Here is a 13,693-nt window from a genome sequence, read left to right on the forward strand (position 1 = left end):
ACGCACACACACACACACACACACACACACACACACACACACACACACACTTTCTCACTATGCAGTCCAGTCCAGTAGTTAGTCCTGGCTGATCAGTAAGTAGTCCAGGCCTCAGGCTCAGTGTTTCTGCTTCAGCCTCCAGAAGCTGGAATTACAGCAGGTGTTGCCACACGAGCTACTGTCCATCCTCATGTAAAGTGTCCACTTGACTGGTGTCTGGTGTACTCTAATGCTGCACCCCTGTCAGCTCTTTCTGATTTAATACATATTCCTCCCCACTAAACAAATCCTCTCCCTGGTAATCTTTATTTCTGCTTTCCCCTCCTGCTGCTATCAGCCATAAGCAGTAATAATCTTCTTCTCTTGGGATTTGCCTGTTGGAGGCATTTTACGTGGATTGAATCATATAATATGTGTTTTTTTCTCTTTGATTGTGTTTATTATGGTATTTGATTTAAAACCACAGATTTCTCCTTACAAATCTCAGTCTTTGGCTTTTTAAAATTCCTAAAAAGCAAAATAGCTTTTGGTTTTGAATGACTTACAATAATGAATTGTTTTAGCTATGTAAAAACCCAAACTAAACCCAGAATGAAAGAACACAGGCCCATCAGTGTCTCAGCCTGAGTATTGTTCCTGCCTCCGGAAGCAAGCAAGCCGGGCCATAGGGTGGAGCCTCCTGTTTCCAGGGAAATCTCTTAGATTTCTCTTTTTTTCAGTTGTCTCTAGATTTGATCTGTGCTATTCTTGCTGTTGGCTTTTGTGTCTGAGCACTGGAGCTGGCCCTTGCTTTACCAGTACAATGTCAGGTGTGCACAGTAAGCCCTATTCTACTAGAGCTTTAATGGAAAGGTATTATATAAATTGTTTAGCTTAGTAGTTTCATACAATTGGTTTGAGCACGGGCAATTGGTATTTCTGATTAGGTACCTGAGAAGAGTCTCTGTCTTACCCACTAATTTGATGGCAGGATTCACAAACTTAAAGAATACTGAGGTCCGGCTGGTTGCGATGGTTCAGACCTGCAAGAGGCAAGAGGACCAAGAGTTCAGGGTCATCCTCGGCTACTCAGAAAGTTTGAGGCCAGCCTGGCTATGTGAATAATGAGGTCTAGAGAAATCTTCCAAGTTAAAAATGTCCAGTGACTGAGATGTGATGATACAGCTACAGCTGTGACTGGTCACAGCTGGGAGTAAAGGTCCAGACCCAAGGGCTGGTGGGGGAGATAGCTTGGTTGGTAAAGCACTTGCTTGCTGTGCAAGAATGAGGTTTTAAGTTTGACTCCCAGAACCTATGTAAGAAGCCAGGCTTGGTGGCAAATGCTTGTCATCACAGCACAGGGGCGGGGAAGACAAGAAGATTTGCCAGCCAGCCAGCCAGCCAGCCAGCCAGCCAGCCAACCTAGCAAGTTCCAGGGCCCAACAAGAAACTTGGTCTCAGAAAACAAGGTGGACAGCTCCTGAAGTATCTGCCCACCACATGCATACACGCACACACATGCATGAGCACCACCACCCGTCTACCCATAAACATGGGAGTACTGCCTCCTACTTCAGTGTTGTGGTTGGAATGCAGGGCCCCATGCATGTCTGGCAAGTGCTCTACTGCCTAACTACACCCTCAGCCCCCACGCTATCTTGAAGATAAGCATTCTAAACAGTAGAGCAGACAGAGGCAATGTGTGGAAGGGCAGCGATTTCTGTTGCTTCAGAATTAGTTACAGGACTCTGTAAGATCTGGGGTCTCCCGTGGTTCCTGGTTTCCAAGGCCAGCAAAGGCCCATCACAGGTAGCCTGCCACTTTGTGTCAGTCCCTCCAGGTCTCAGCCCTGCTCTATGGCTTTCTGAGTACCGCATCTCTTTCCTGTGTGCTTTCCTCTGTGCTGTTGATGTTATTAACATTATTCTTAACATTATTCTTGATCTGTTCCTTTTCATAAGCCTGTATGTATAAAATATGTTCCCTTTCTGATCCTTGCAGGAGACCTAGGTCTATGGATCATTATGAAAACAGAATAAAACTTGAACAATTGTATTTAAAATATTTGAAATCTTTTGTTCTGTTTTAACCCCATGACATCCTGCATGTAAGAGATGAACGTAATAATCAGTACACTACAGAAACCTCCCCAGTACACTACAGAAACCTCCCCAACATCCTTCCTGATAGACACACTTTTTTTGTTATAGTGTTTTTCAAACACAGTCTCTTCTATACAGCCCTGATTGGCCTGGAACTTGCTGTGTAGACGAGGCTAGTCACGATCTTGCTGCAACTCCTGCCTCTGCTTCTTGAGTTCTGTGATTATAGGGGAGTGTACCACTACACCTGGCCTATTTGGTATTTTACTGCAAGTTAATTGAAAGCAACTATTGGCTGTTGTTTGCTTTTGTTTTTGTTTTTTGAGACAAGGTTTCTCTGTGTAGCCCTTGCTGTCCTGGAACTTAATCTAGATAGACCAGGCTGGGATTAAAGGCATGAACTATCACAGCCCAACTGGTTTTTTGTTTTGGTTTTTTTTTTTTTTTTTTGGTTTTTTGAGACAGGGTTTCTCTGTATAGTTCTGGCTGTCCTGGAACTCACTCTGTAGACCAGGCTGGCCTCAAACTCAGAAATCCTGCCTGCCTCTGCCTCCCAAGTGCTGGGATTAAAGGCGTGTGCCACCACCACCTGGCAGCCCAACTGTTTTTTAAACATTCATTCATTCATTCTCTGAATGTGCACATGGGTCATGGGATATCTGCAGACAGGAGGATAGCTTTCAGTGGTTAGTTCTCTCCTGCCATCATATGGGTCCCAGGGACCAAACTCAGTTTGTCAGCCTTGATAGAAAATGCCTTTACCCACTGAGCCATCTTGACAGCCTGCCTGATTTTTCAGTAATGTTTTCTTTTCTTTTTTTTCTTTTTCTCTTTTTCCTTTTGGAGACAGGGTTTCTTTGTATAGCCCTGGCTGTCCTGGAACTCACTCTGTAGACCAGGCTGGCCTCAAACTCAGAAATCTGCCTGCCTCTGCCTCCCAAGTGCTGGGTTTAAAGGCATGTGCCACCACTGCACTGCTCATTAATGTTTTCACTGTAGTTGTTTATTTGTTTTTAATTTTTATATGTTCATGGATCTGTGTCCGTCTGTACATTTGCATGCAGTGCCCACAGAGGTCAAAAGAGGGCATCAAATTCCCTGGAACTGGGGCTGCAGTCCGATGTCAGCTGCCAGATGTCTCCAAACAGCAGCAAGTGCTCTCAACTGTTGATTGTCTCTGCAGGCCTTTTGTTGTACTTTGTAATTTAAGATTTGTTTATTTTTAATTCTATATGTATGGGTGTTTTGTCTCTGTGTGTGTCTGTGCAGCACATACATGCCTGGGGCCTGAGGAAGCCAGAAGGTCCTCTGGAGCTGTAGTTACATAGTTGTGAGCAATCTGATGTGGGTGCTAACCTCTGAGCCATCTCTCTAGCCCCTTGTATTGAGCATTTTGTAATTAATCTTTTTTTTTGCCCCTTCTTTTTTTTTTGTTTTGTTTTCAATTAAAATGTTCTAGTGTACAAAATAATGGGTTCACTTATGACATTTTTATACATACGCTTTGCCCTGTTTTGTTCCTACTTACACAACACTGCCCTTTCCCACCAGTCCTCCTCCTCTCGCCGGCCCCTCCCTCCTCTCACAAAATAGCGCCCTTTGTGACATAAAAATGTCACAGGTGTGTAATATGTGTGTTTAAGTGCACCTTCCTCTCATCGCGTTAAACAAGCAGTGTTTTATGTCTCCTGCCTTATCTGTCTTTACCCTCTCATGTCTCCATCTTTTTCCTGCCCCTCCCCCTCACACCGACTCTCTCACTGTCTTCATTTTCCTTATTCCCACCACAGTCTCAATGGTTACTTTCCTTTGTTTGTTTATTGATATTGAGTCTCTGCACCCAGAGAGGCCTGGAACTTAACTACATGGTCCAGGCTGGCCTTAGGCTCATGTCCAGTCTTCCTGCCTCAGCCTCCCAAGTGCTAGGATACAAGAGTTGAGCCCACCATGTCTAATTTTCAAATGTTTTCTTCTAGAAGCAGTTTAGAGCTACAAGTTTTGTCTTTTGAACAATTCTCCTGTACTTTCCTTTCAACACTCTCCTCTCCCTCTTTTTTGTATTTTGGGATAGACTTGCTATAGTGCTCTGGCTGGCTTGGAAATGACTGTGTAGCTTGGGCTGGTCTCAGATTAGCCGTGGTCTTCCTGGCCTCTCTTCCCTCCCACGTGCTGGGCTTATAGCTGTGTACCACCATACCAGGCTTTGTCTGTTTTGAGGTAGGGTCTCACCAAATAGCCTATGCGAACCTTGGGCTTACAACCCTCCTGCTTCAGCCACCAGAGTACTGGGATGATAGGCCATGCCAGTTCATCAAGCTCTCCTGTGGTTTCTTCTGTTTAAAAATCATGTTTTCTTATATGCACTTTCTATTTATTTATTTATTTATTTATTTATTTATTTATTTATTATTTATTTATTTGATGTGTGTTTGCCTTCACCTACTCAGCTGTCTTGCTAGCTGTTCCCCTGTTTGCTTTGGTGATTTATTGTGTCAATTTTGTAAGTTATCACCTGTTTTCATCCCCCTTCCTAGAGGAGCTTCCTGGTTTGTTTGTTTTCGTTTTGCATTTAGCCTCTTGGGAATGGACCTGTGACTGAGGTGGCACTGGGGATGCAGGTCTGCAGCTTTGCAGCCTCTTTCCAGGGCTTTGCTGTAACGACTTCTCCATTTCAGATGAGGTGGAGGATCCTCCAAGTCCAGTGCTGTTTTCTCTTGGTTCCGTGCATTCTGACTGCTCTGGAAGCAGTTCCTATAGATGTGGACAAGACCAAAGTACACAACGCTGAGCCAGTGGAAAGTGCAAAGATAGAACCACCAGTAAGTGCATGGATGAATTAGAACTAAGTAAATTATGATGGCCGCAGAAGTGAGGATCGCTGCTAAGACTTGCTCAGTGAAATCCTAGCCAGGGGAGGGACTGTGAAGTGTTAATTGTGGCCAGTGGAGGGACCATGAAGTATTAACTGTGGCCAGTGGAGGAACTGTGAAGTATTAATTCTTGCCAGTGGTGGGACCGTGAAGTATTAATCCTGGCCAGTGGAGGGACCGTGAAGTATTTTAATCCTGGCCAGTGGAGGGACTGTGAAGTATTAATCCTGGCCAGTGGAGGGACCGTGAAGTATTAATCCTGGCCAGTGGAGGGACTGTGAAGTATTAATCCTGGCCAGTGGAGGGACCATGAAGTACTGCTAATGTTGACTGCATGTATAACCCCACATTTAGGAAGTATTTCTGAAGAAGTAGTAAAAAGACACAGGCCAGGAATCAGGTGATATAATACTGACCAGTGCTATTTAATGTAATTGTTATGTAGGAGAAGTAATCATACTACATTTTTAATGTGACAGAAGAGAAATAATGTTATTTTCTAAGGAGGGAGATATGATCATGGGAGAGACTGTCTTCCCCTCGCCCCCAGAAACCCATTCACACCATTGTGTTGTTGTTGTTTTTCAGTGGTGGAACTGGAACCTTCTGCATTCTTGGCAAGCACTCTACCATTTAGCCACACACCCAACTTTAAAGCTTTGCTTTCTAAACCACACAGGACATTTATACTTATTTTGTAGTAAACCATGATATTGGTCCCAATTTGGAACTCTCTCTTGACTGTTGAAGCTGTCTTTGACATCAGGGGTAAATGAGGTGGGTTGTAGAGTCAGCAGCAGCCCAAAAGCTGGTAGCTCCTGGCAATCTGGGGGCCTCCATTATCTCCACAGGTAATTAAAAGGGAAAAGAGAGGGAGCCAGAGCTGGAGGCTCTGCTGGCTCCAGACCAGCAGTCCTTGCTACTGGCTTGAAATTCTGAACTCTCTTTTACTCTTCTGCCAGAACTGTTTGCTTCTGGCAGTTGCCTATTGCTTGCTGATAGCAGCAGGTGATTAAAAAAAGAGACTTCATTACTTGGGGACTGGTACTTTCTGTGACTAGCGAGAAACTCTGAACTCTTAACTCTTAGGGAGCTGTTGAGAAGGAAAAAGAACGAGAGAAAATCGCACATACACACACACACACACACACACACACACACACTGTATGAAGCAAAGGGGACTTCAACAGGCAAGTTTCATCAATTTCATACATGCACATGTATACATACATATATATATAGACATATACATACACATATATATATTATATATATATACACATTTGGTGGATTGAGCAAACTCCAACAACTTTATTTTTTCTTTTAGTCCTTTTTATATCCCCCAGGACAAAGTTTTTTTATATAAGAAAAAGTACCTCATTCAGAGATAGATAAAATACTACATAAGAGGGAGTTACAGCAGGATTGTTGATTATAAGTTCAAAGCAGTAGTTTTATTTCTTTTTCATTTCATAAGCTCATTATAAGTTCAAAGCAGTAGTTTTTTATAGTATTATCCAATCCTAGTTCATGGCTTTACTTTATCATGGTGCACACCTGTGGCCTCATCCTTGGACCTGACCTAGAATGAATGTTTTCTTTGATCACTAATTTGTTCCAAGACTATTTTTTTTCTCCTGCTATTTTTACCCTTGTAGTGCATGAAAGCTTATTTTACTCCTTTTCATGGAGCATTTACTTACTATTTTATGAGGAGGAAGAACATTCTATTCTTTATTCTAACTTGATTATATCTTTTGGAAAAATAACTAAAACCATCTCCTTAAACTTTCTATCAATTATTCTAACTTCCTAAAATTATTTGAATCAAATCAGGAATTCTATAAATTCATTAATTCTTCTAAACAACATTAGTTCATGAAAGTGTATCATCCTTCATGTTGATCTGCAGGACATTTGCCCAATAGGGTGAGCTAATACCCAGGAATCAATCACAACAGGCTATGGCCTACAGGTCTTTCTTTGCCCAATCACACCATGTCAGAAAATGAGGAGTACAGCAGTGGCAAGCATGGAAAGGCATGTCAGCAGCAAGAAGCAGTGTCGGGATGAAGTCCCTGGGGTCCATGCCTCTCTAAGGTACACCCATACCTTCACAGTCATGCGAAAGGCAGTGGGCCACCTCCAGGAAGCTCACTTGCTGCATGGCATCTGCCAAAGGAACATTCTGTCTTGGTGCCATTCTGCCAGGAGTTGCTTTCAGGTCTTTCTGTTCAGACTAAGGCAAACTTTCTGAACTGTGATTGTTTGTATCAAAGGATACTGGACTTTATTATGATGAATACCTCAAGCAAGTGATTGAAGTCTTGGAAACAGATCCACACTTCAGAGAAAAGCTCCAGAAAGCAGACATAGAGGAAATAAGGGTAAGTGGAGTTCGACAATGGGCATGATGCACACTGAACTGGAGAAAGGAGACAAGAGGTTTGTAGAAAAGATGGGGAAAATCACACCGAGAAATGGATTGGATGGATGGATCCTCGCTGTCATATTACAGAGATGTGTAGAAGATAGACATGTGGCCTGTGTAAAGCAGTAGGAAGGGGAAGTCATTCTTCCCAGCAGAGATCATGTCAGAGCTCAACTACAGAAGGAAGAGGGAGGATTTGATGGTGTCTGAGCCAAGCATACAAAGGCTGTGACTCACACCATGTTTAGCAAATACTCTGGAGCTAGATTCCGGGGTTAGAAGTGGAAGCCACAAGTAGTCAGATAATGGCGTTGGAGTCACGAGCCAGATGACAGAGAACTGTGTACAGCAAGTATAGTGGATTGCATCATGTTCTGAGGAGAGCAGGAAGTTATTCAAAGGTGAAGAGCAGGTTAGGGCCTGGCCAGTTCCAGATTAATAGAGGAAGTAGTGAGCAAGCGGTGTCTTATGTTAATATGGTAGGGACAACCATTTGCCTATGTCCTAAGAATACCATTATGTGCAATATATGTATTGAAAATGTTATTTGTACAGGTTATATGTGACACTGCGCCATCATGTATTTACATATCATGGATTCCAATATGTGTGCAGGTCCTGGAACTAATGCCCTATCCTAGGCATTGAAGGAGGGCTATTATAGATCTTTATCTGTTCACCAATTTATAAGACATTTGGGTTATTTTTGCTTATTTTGGTTACTCTGAGTAATGTAGCTGTGAGCAACAGTGCTGAAGTTATTGTGTTAACATGCTTCAGACTCTAAGTTATAGTCCTGGGGATGGAATTTCTGGGCCATGTGCTCACTCTATTTTTAGCTTTTAAAAGAATTGCTTTGAAGGAATAATATGTTTCTGTCTTATGAAGCAGGGACTCAGGTATTCCAGGTTGGTCTTGAGCTCACTGTGTAGCCAAAGCCTTTGATTTTTTTTTTTTTTTTTTTGAGACAGGGTTTCTCTGTGTAGCCCTGGCTGTCCTGAAACTCACTCTGTAGATCAGGCTGGCCTTGAACTCAGAAATCTGCCTGCCTCTGCCTCCCAAGTGCTGGGATGAAAGGTGTGCGCCACCACTGCCCAGCTGCCTTTGAATTTTTGATTCTTCTGCCTGAGATTACCGGTGTGGTCCACCAAACTTGGATTTTTAAAATACAGTACTAAGCTTCTTTAATGATAGATAGATACTCTAATAAATGAGCCAAATTCCCCCAACTGCTTTTTCTTTTTCTCTTTTCCTTTTTCTTTTTTTGAGTCAGGGTTTCATGTAGACTAGACTGGAATGAAGCTGAAGATAGCTTTGAACTTCTTAGTTCCTGCCTCCACCTCTCAGGTACTTGGGATTATAGTCATCATGCCCAATGAAATAAAAGGAATGCTTGTATAATATAAAATGTATCCAACTCAGTCAAACTATTACTAATTTAAGATAATGCTATTTAAAAATATGTTTTATTTTTTCATGTGTGAGTGTTTTGCTTTATGTGCATCTGTCAGTGTCCAGATGTTAGATAGGGTGTTGGATCCTCTGGATCTGGGGTCACAGATGTTTGTGAGCCACCATGTGGGTAGAGAGGTCTTCTGGAAGAGCAGCCTGTGGTCTTTACTGCTGAGCTGTCTACATCAGGTATAAAATGAAATGTACTAGCTAAAACTAATTTATTAATTTTGTTGACAGAGCGGGAAGCTAAGTAAAGAGCTGGACTTAGTCAGTCACAAAGTGAGGACGAGACTGGATGAGCTGAAGAGGCAAGAAGTTGGCAGACTGAGGATGCTTATCAAGGCTAAGCTGGATGCCCTTCAAGGTAGGTGCTGAGAGGATGGGAGGACGCTTTCAGTGCTGACTTCTCTGCTAAGTTGCCAGCATGCTTTATATTTATGGTATGTATGTGTTCATGTGTTTGCATGAGTAGGGTGTGCATACTCATATGTGCCTGTGTGTAGAGCCAGAGGTTAATGTTAGGTGTCCTCTGAGGCTGATATTTGCTGTTTTCTCACGCCGTTGCAGACAGCGGCATGGATCACCACCTTCTTCTGAAGCAGTTCGAACACTTGAACCACCAGAATCCTGACACATTTGAATCCAGAGATTTGGATATGCTAATCAAAGCGGTAAGGACACACCCCCATGATGAATCCAGAGATTTGGATATGCTAATCAAAGTGCTAAGGACACACCCCCATGATGAATCCAGAGTTTGGATATGCTAATCAAAGCGGTAAGGATGCACCCCCAAGATGGGGTCTTTCTGATCCTTTGAGGATCTGTGATTTGAGAGATAGTCTCAGTGAAGTGGGAACCTAACTTTCATATGCTCTGGAGAGCCTCTGGAGGTTGCTTTAAGGTTTCACACTACAGATGTCAGGACTAACATGGGTGCACATCACTCATCCATGCCTCCAAATCCAAAATGCTGCAAAAACTGAACCAGGCTTGAACTAGCTAGTCTCCATGGTACCTGTAGTTTTTATTTAGACTCTGTAAGCAAGTCCTGCCTATGAAGGTTCTATGGGAGACTCAGTTTCCTTTGTCAGCTCACAGTGTTTCCTGGTATTTCTTGGCACTATGCGGTATCACTGAAGTCTCTCCGTCTCCATTTGCCCTTCCTCCCTGTGCCCTAAAATTTTGAAAAATCCCTTAATAATTTTATTATTATTATATTTATTTTATCTATGCTACAGTTATATATAGTAATATCTATTACTATTACATATTATCATTTTATTATATGATTATGTATTGTATTTGTGTGCGGTGCTAGGAGTGTAATGCAGAATTTCATGCATGTTAGGGATTCATGCATGCTGGGAATACCAGTCTGAGCTACCACATCTGGTTGGCCCAGGCAGTTTCAGTTGAGAATTTGTGGACCTATTATATTAGTTATGAGAGAAGTTGACAAGCTCGGTGTTTTAGTTGGGCATTTATGAAACTCAGTTAAGTAGCTGTCAATGACCACTTTCATTTCCTGCCATGTCCATATTTGACCCAGTTTCTTCTTTTTGAAATCAGTTTATATTTTGTTTGCTTTGAATGGTCCAATGTTTGTTGGTTTTACTCTCCTAACATCTGTTAGAGAGCTCAGGGTATTTTTATTTTATTTTATTTTGTATTTTATTTTGTTCTGGGGAGATAGCTCTGGGCTCAGTTGAGAGACCCTGCCTCAGTGAATAAGGTAGGGAGCCATCAAGGAAGACCCCCAACATCACCCTTAGATCTTCATATGCACCTGCACACAGATGTCCACGTACATGTGAACACACATGTACACCCGCGTGCGCACCACACACATGCCTGTGAGAGAAAGAAAAAAGAGTGACGCTTAACACTTCTCTCTCACACATTGATGTACATGTGTTGTGCTCTAGGCTACCGCGGATCTGGAGCAATATGACCGGACTCGGCACGAAGAGTTTAAGAAGTATGAGATGATGAAGGAGCACGAGCGCAGAGAGTATTTAAAAACGCTGAGTGAGGAGAAGAGAAAAGAAGAAGAGTCTAAGTTTGAAGAAATGAAGAGGAAGCATGAAGACCACCCCAAAGTTAATCATCCTGTAAGTACTGTGATTCGTAGAAATCATGTCTAGGTGATTTTTTTTGTAGCAGAATTTTGTCCTGAGTTTAGCACATAAATCCCGAGTCTTAATTCTGAAAAGTTCCTCAGATGTATTTTTTTGAGTCTCTATACATAGATTATGTTTTGTTTTGAGCACTTTCTTAAAATTGGTTCACAGGGAAGCAAAGATCAACTAAAAGAGGTTTGGGAAGAGACTGATGGATTGGACCCTAATGACTTTGACCCCAAGACATTTTTCAAATTACATGGTAACAGATTTGATACAAATATTGATATTTATACCTGCTGTTTGAAAGTCTGTATTTGATATACTCGTAGCTGATTACTGTGATGGCTTGCTGTTGAGTTCTACAGGTAGTCACAGTTAGAGTTTTTTTCTTCAAGTGAGATTATTAATAGTTTTTAGTTGATCTCAAAAGATATCTTAGATTATAATTTTGTCTGTCTGCCCACATTTACTATTGAGCCAGTGTATGATTTACTCCAAAGCTGTCTGCAAACTGGATCTAATTCTGCGGTTGGTTAGGTAATACCTAACAAACTTTTCATGACAGAACTAAAATTTACTAAGCTGATATGGTGGTGACACCTGTAATCCCAGCACTTGGGAAGCTGAGGCAGGAGGATTGCTGCATAGGTTATACTGGACTACATAGTGAGTACCAGGCCAGTTAGGGACATGCTTAAATTTTGTTCTAGTTACTTTTATTCTTATAGATACTGCTCTTTCTCTTTGGAAAGATGTAGGTGATATATACTCTTCTAAAACATGATTATGAACTGTAAATATAGAGTTGTCCTCCGGGTTGACCTGAGGCCTCAAGAGAAAGCTGAAGCCCCGTCCTACAGCCTACAGTTTGCAGTCGCTTTACCCAGCACTACTGCAAACCATTGTAATTGTATCTTAAGTATTTACTCTCTGAAGTATTCCAACCTACTTTTGCATTTGTAACTGTTGAACTTTAGATGTTAACAATGATGGATTCCTGGATGAACAAGAATTAGAAGCACTGTTCACAAAAGAGGTAAATGGGTGTTACACCCTCAGTCGGTTGGGTCTGCCTTGCTCCCCTCGGTCACCCCTTCTTCTTTAATGTTAGTTTTTTGCATTTTCTTTTTTCAGTTGGAAAAAGTGTATAACCCCCAAAATGCAGAGGACGATATGATAGAAATGGAAGAGGAGAGGCTCAGGATGAGAGAGCATGTCATGAGTGAGGTATGCGGAAGGTTAGGGCACACGCCAGTCCTTTCAAAGATGGAAGAATAAACATGCAGTCAGTATTTCCTGATATTTGTTTATTTTATGTGCATGAGTGTTTGTCTGTATGTACATATGTGCATTTGTGCCTGCCTGGTACCTGAGAAGGACCGAAGGCTCCTTACTTCCTGGGATTGGAATTACAGACAGCCTTTAACCACTGGGCCATCTCTCCATCCCCCACAATAAATATTTAATTGGATTTTGTATCTATGACCAGAGTATTATACTAGATTTCTTTAACAAAATAATTTATAACCACATTAAATATTTTATAAGGTGATGCTACTACTATATATCAGCAATAAACATTTTGGGGTAGTGAAAAAACAATGATATATAGTTAACATTTTTTAAATGTAGATAAGTTTTTATGGGTTGAAAAGCCCTTATCAGAAACCCAAAATGCTCCAAAATTCAACACTGTTTGATCACTGATAAGTATGTAAGAAGTGGGAAAGCCTATACCATGAATTTTCATGTTTTATGCACCAAATTATTTATTGTATAACATTGTCTTCAAGCTGTATGTATAAGTTGTATATATGAACCATATATCAATTTTATTTTGGGGTCTGTCTTAGTTAAGGTTTCTATTGCTGTGAAGAGACACCATGAACAAAGGAACTTTTATAAAGGAAAACATTTACTTGGAGTTGGCCTACAGTTCAAAAGTGTAGTTCATTATCATCATGGTAGTGTGCACACAGACATGGTGCTGGAGAATCTGAGAGTTCTACATCTGGATCCACAGGCAACAGGGAGTGACAGTGACACACTGGCCAGGCTTGAGCATCTGAGACCTTAAAGCCCACCCCCTAGTGATGCACTTCCTCTTACAAAGCCAGCCCTAGCCAACAAGACTAATAGTTCCACTTACTATTTAATTGGTTCCATCCCAAGATACCTCATTATGTATGTGCAAGTATCTCAAAATTTCTTTTTGAATTTCTGTCTTTTAGAGCAACTGACTTTGGTTTTTCAAAACAGGGTTTCTCTGTGTAGCTCTGGCTGTCCTGGAACTCACTCTATAGACCAGGCTGGCCTCAAACTCAGAAATCCTGCCTGCCTCTGCCTCCCAAGTGCTGGGATTAAAGGCGTTCGCCACCACTGCCTGGCCAGAGCAACTGACTTTTAAAACACTTAACTTGTGAGTGAGTTTTTCTTTCTCCCATGACTTAGGAATATAGAAACAACACCCTGTTAAGTACTGTTATTAAGTGGCTGGCAGGAGTAAGCAGGACAGGTGCCTTAGCACAGTGTTTGTTCTAGTGTGTGATGCTGCTGTGTACCCCAACCAGCTCGCCTGCCCACAAACTGGAGCAGACACATGGCAGAGACTAACACAGAATAATGCTAACTGGCTCACTAAATTCCAGGCTGTGACCCCAGATCACTAAGAGGCCATCTGCCTGGCCATTCTAACCCCTGGTCCACTAACTTCACTAAGAGGCCATCTGC

General features: G+C 41.9%; 1 protein-coding gene across 2 annotated transcripts in view; it reads left to right on the forward strand.

Annotated features, from left to right (window-relative positions):
* The window catches only part of Nucb2 (nucleobindin 2), a 37,961-nt gene that overhangs the window by 14,481 nt on the left and 9,787 nt on the right, over nucleotides 1-13,693 (forward strand). For both annotated transcript variants that reach the window (XM_031388021.1, XM_031388023.1), the window contains exons 3-10: nucleotides 4,757-4,900; nucleotides 7,231-7,338; nucleotides 9,075-9,201; nucleotides 9,405-9,508; nucleotides 10,766-10,951; nucleotides 11,132-11,222; nucleotides 11,941-11,999; nucleotides 12,098-12,190. In XM_031388021.1, the coding sequence (XP_031243881.1) occupies nucleotides 4,757-4,900; nucleotides 7,231-7,338; nucleotides 9,075-9,201; nucleotides 9,405-9,508; nucleotides 10,766-10,951; nucleotides 11,132-11,222; nucleotides 11,941-11,999; nucleotides 12,098-12,190 (912 nt within the window). The remainder of the gene's footprint in view (nucleotides 1-4,756; nucleotides 4,901-7,230; nucleotides 7,339-9,074; nucleotides 9,202-9,404; nucleotides 9,509-10,765; nucleotides 10,952-11,131; nucleotides 11,223-11,940; nucleotides 12,000-12,097; nucleotides 12,191-13,693) is intronic.

This window comes from Mastomys coucha, unplaced genomic scaffold (genome assembly GCF_008632895.1).
Source record: "Mastomys coucha isolate ucsf_1 unplaced genomic scaffold, UCSF_Mcou_1 pScaffold21, whole genome shotgun sequence".
Classification (NCBI taxonomy): Eukaryota; Metazoa; Chordata; class Mammalia; order Rodentia; family Muridae; genus Mastomys; species Mastomys coucha.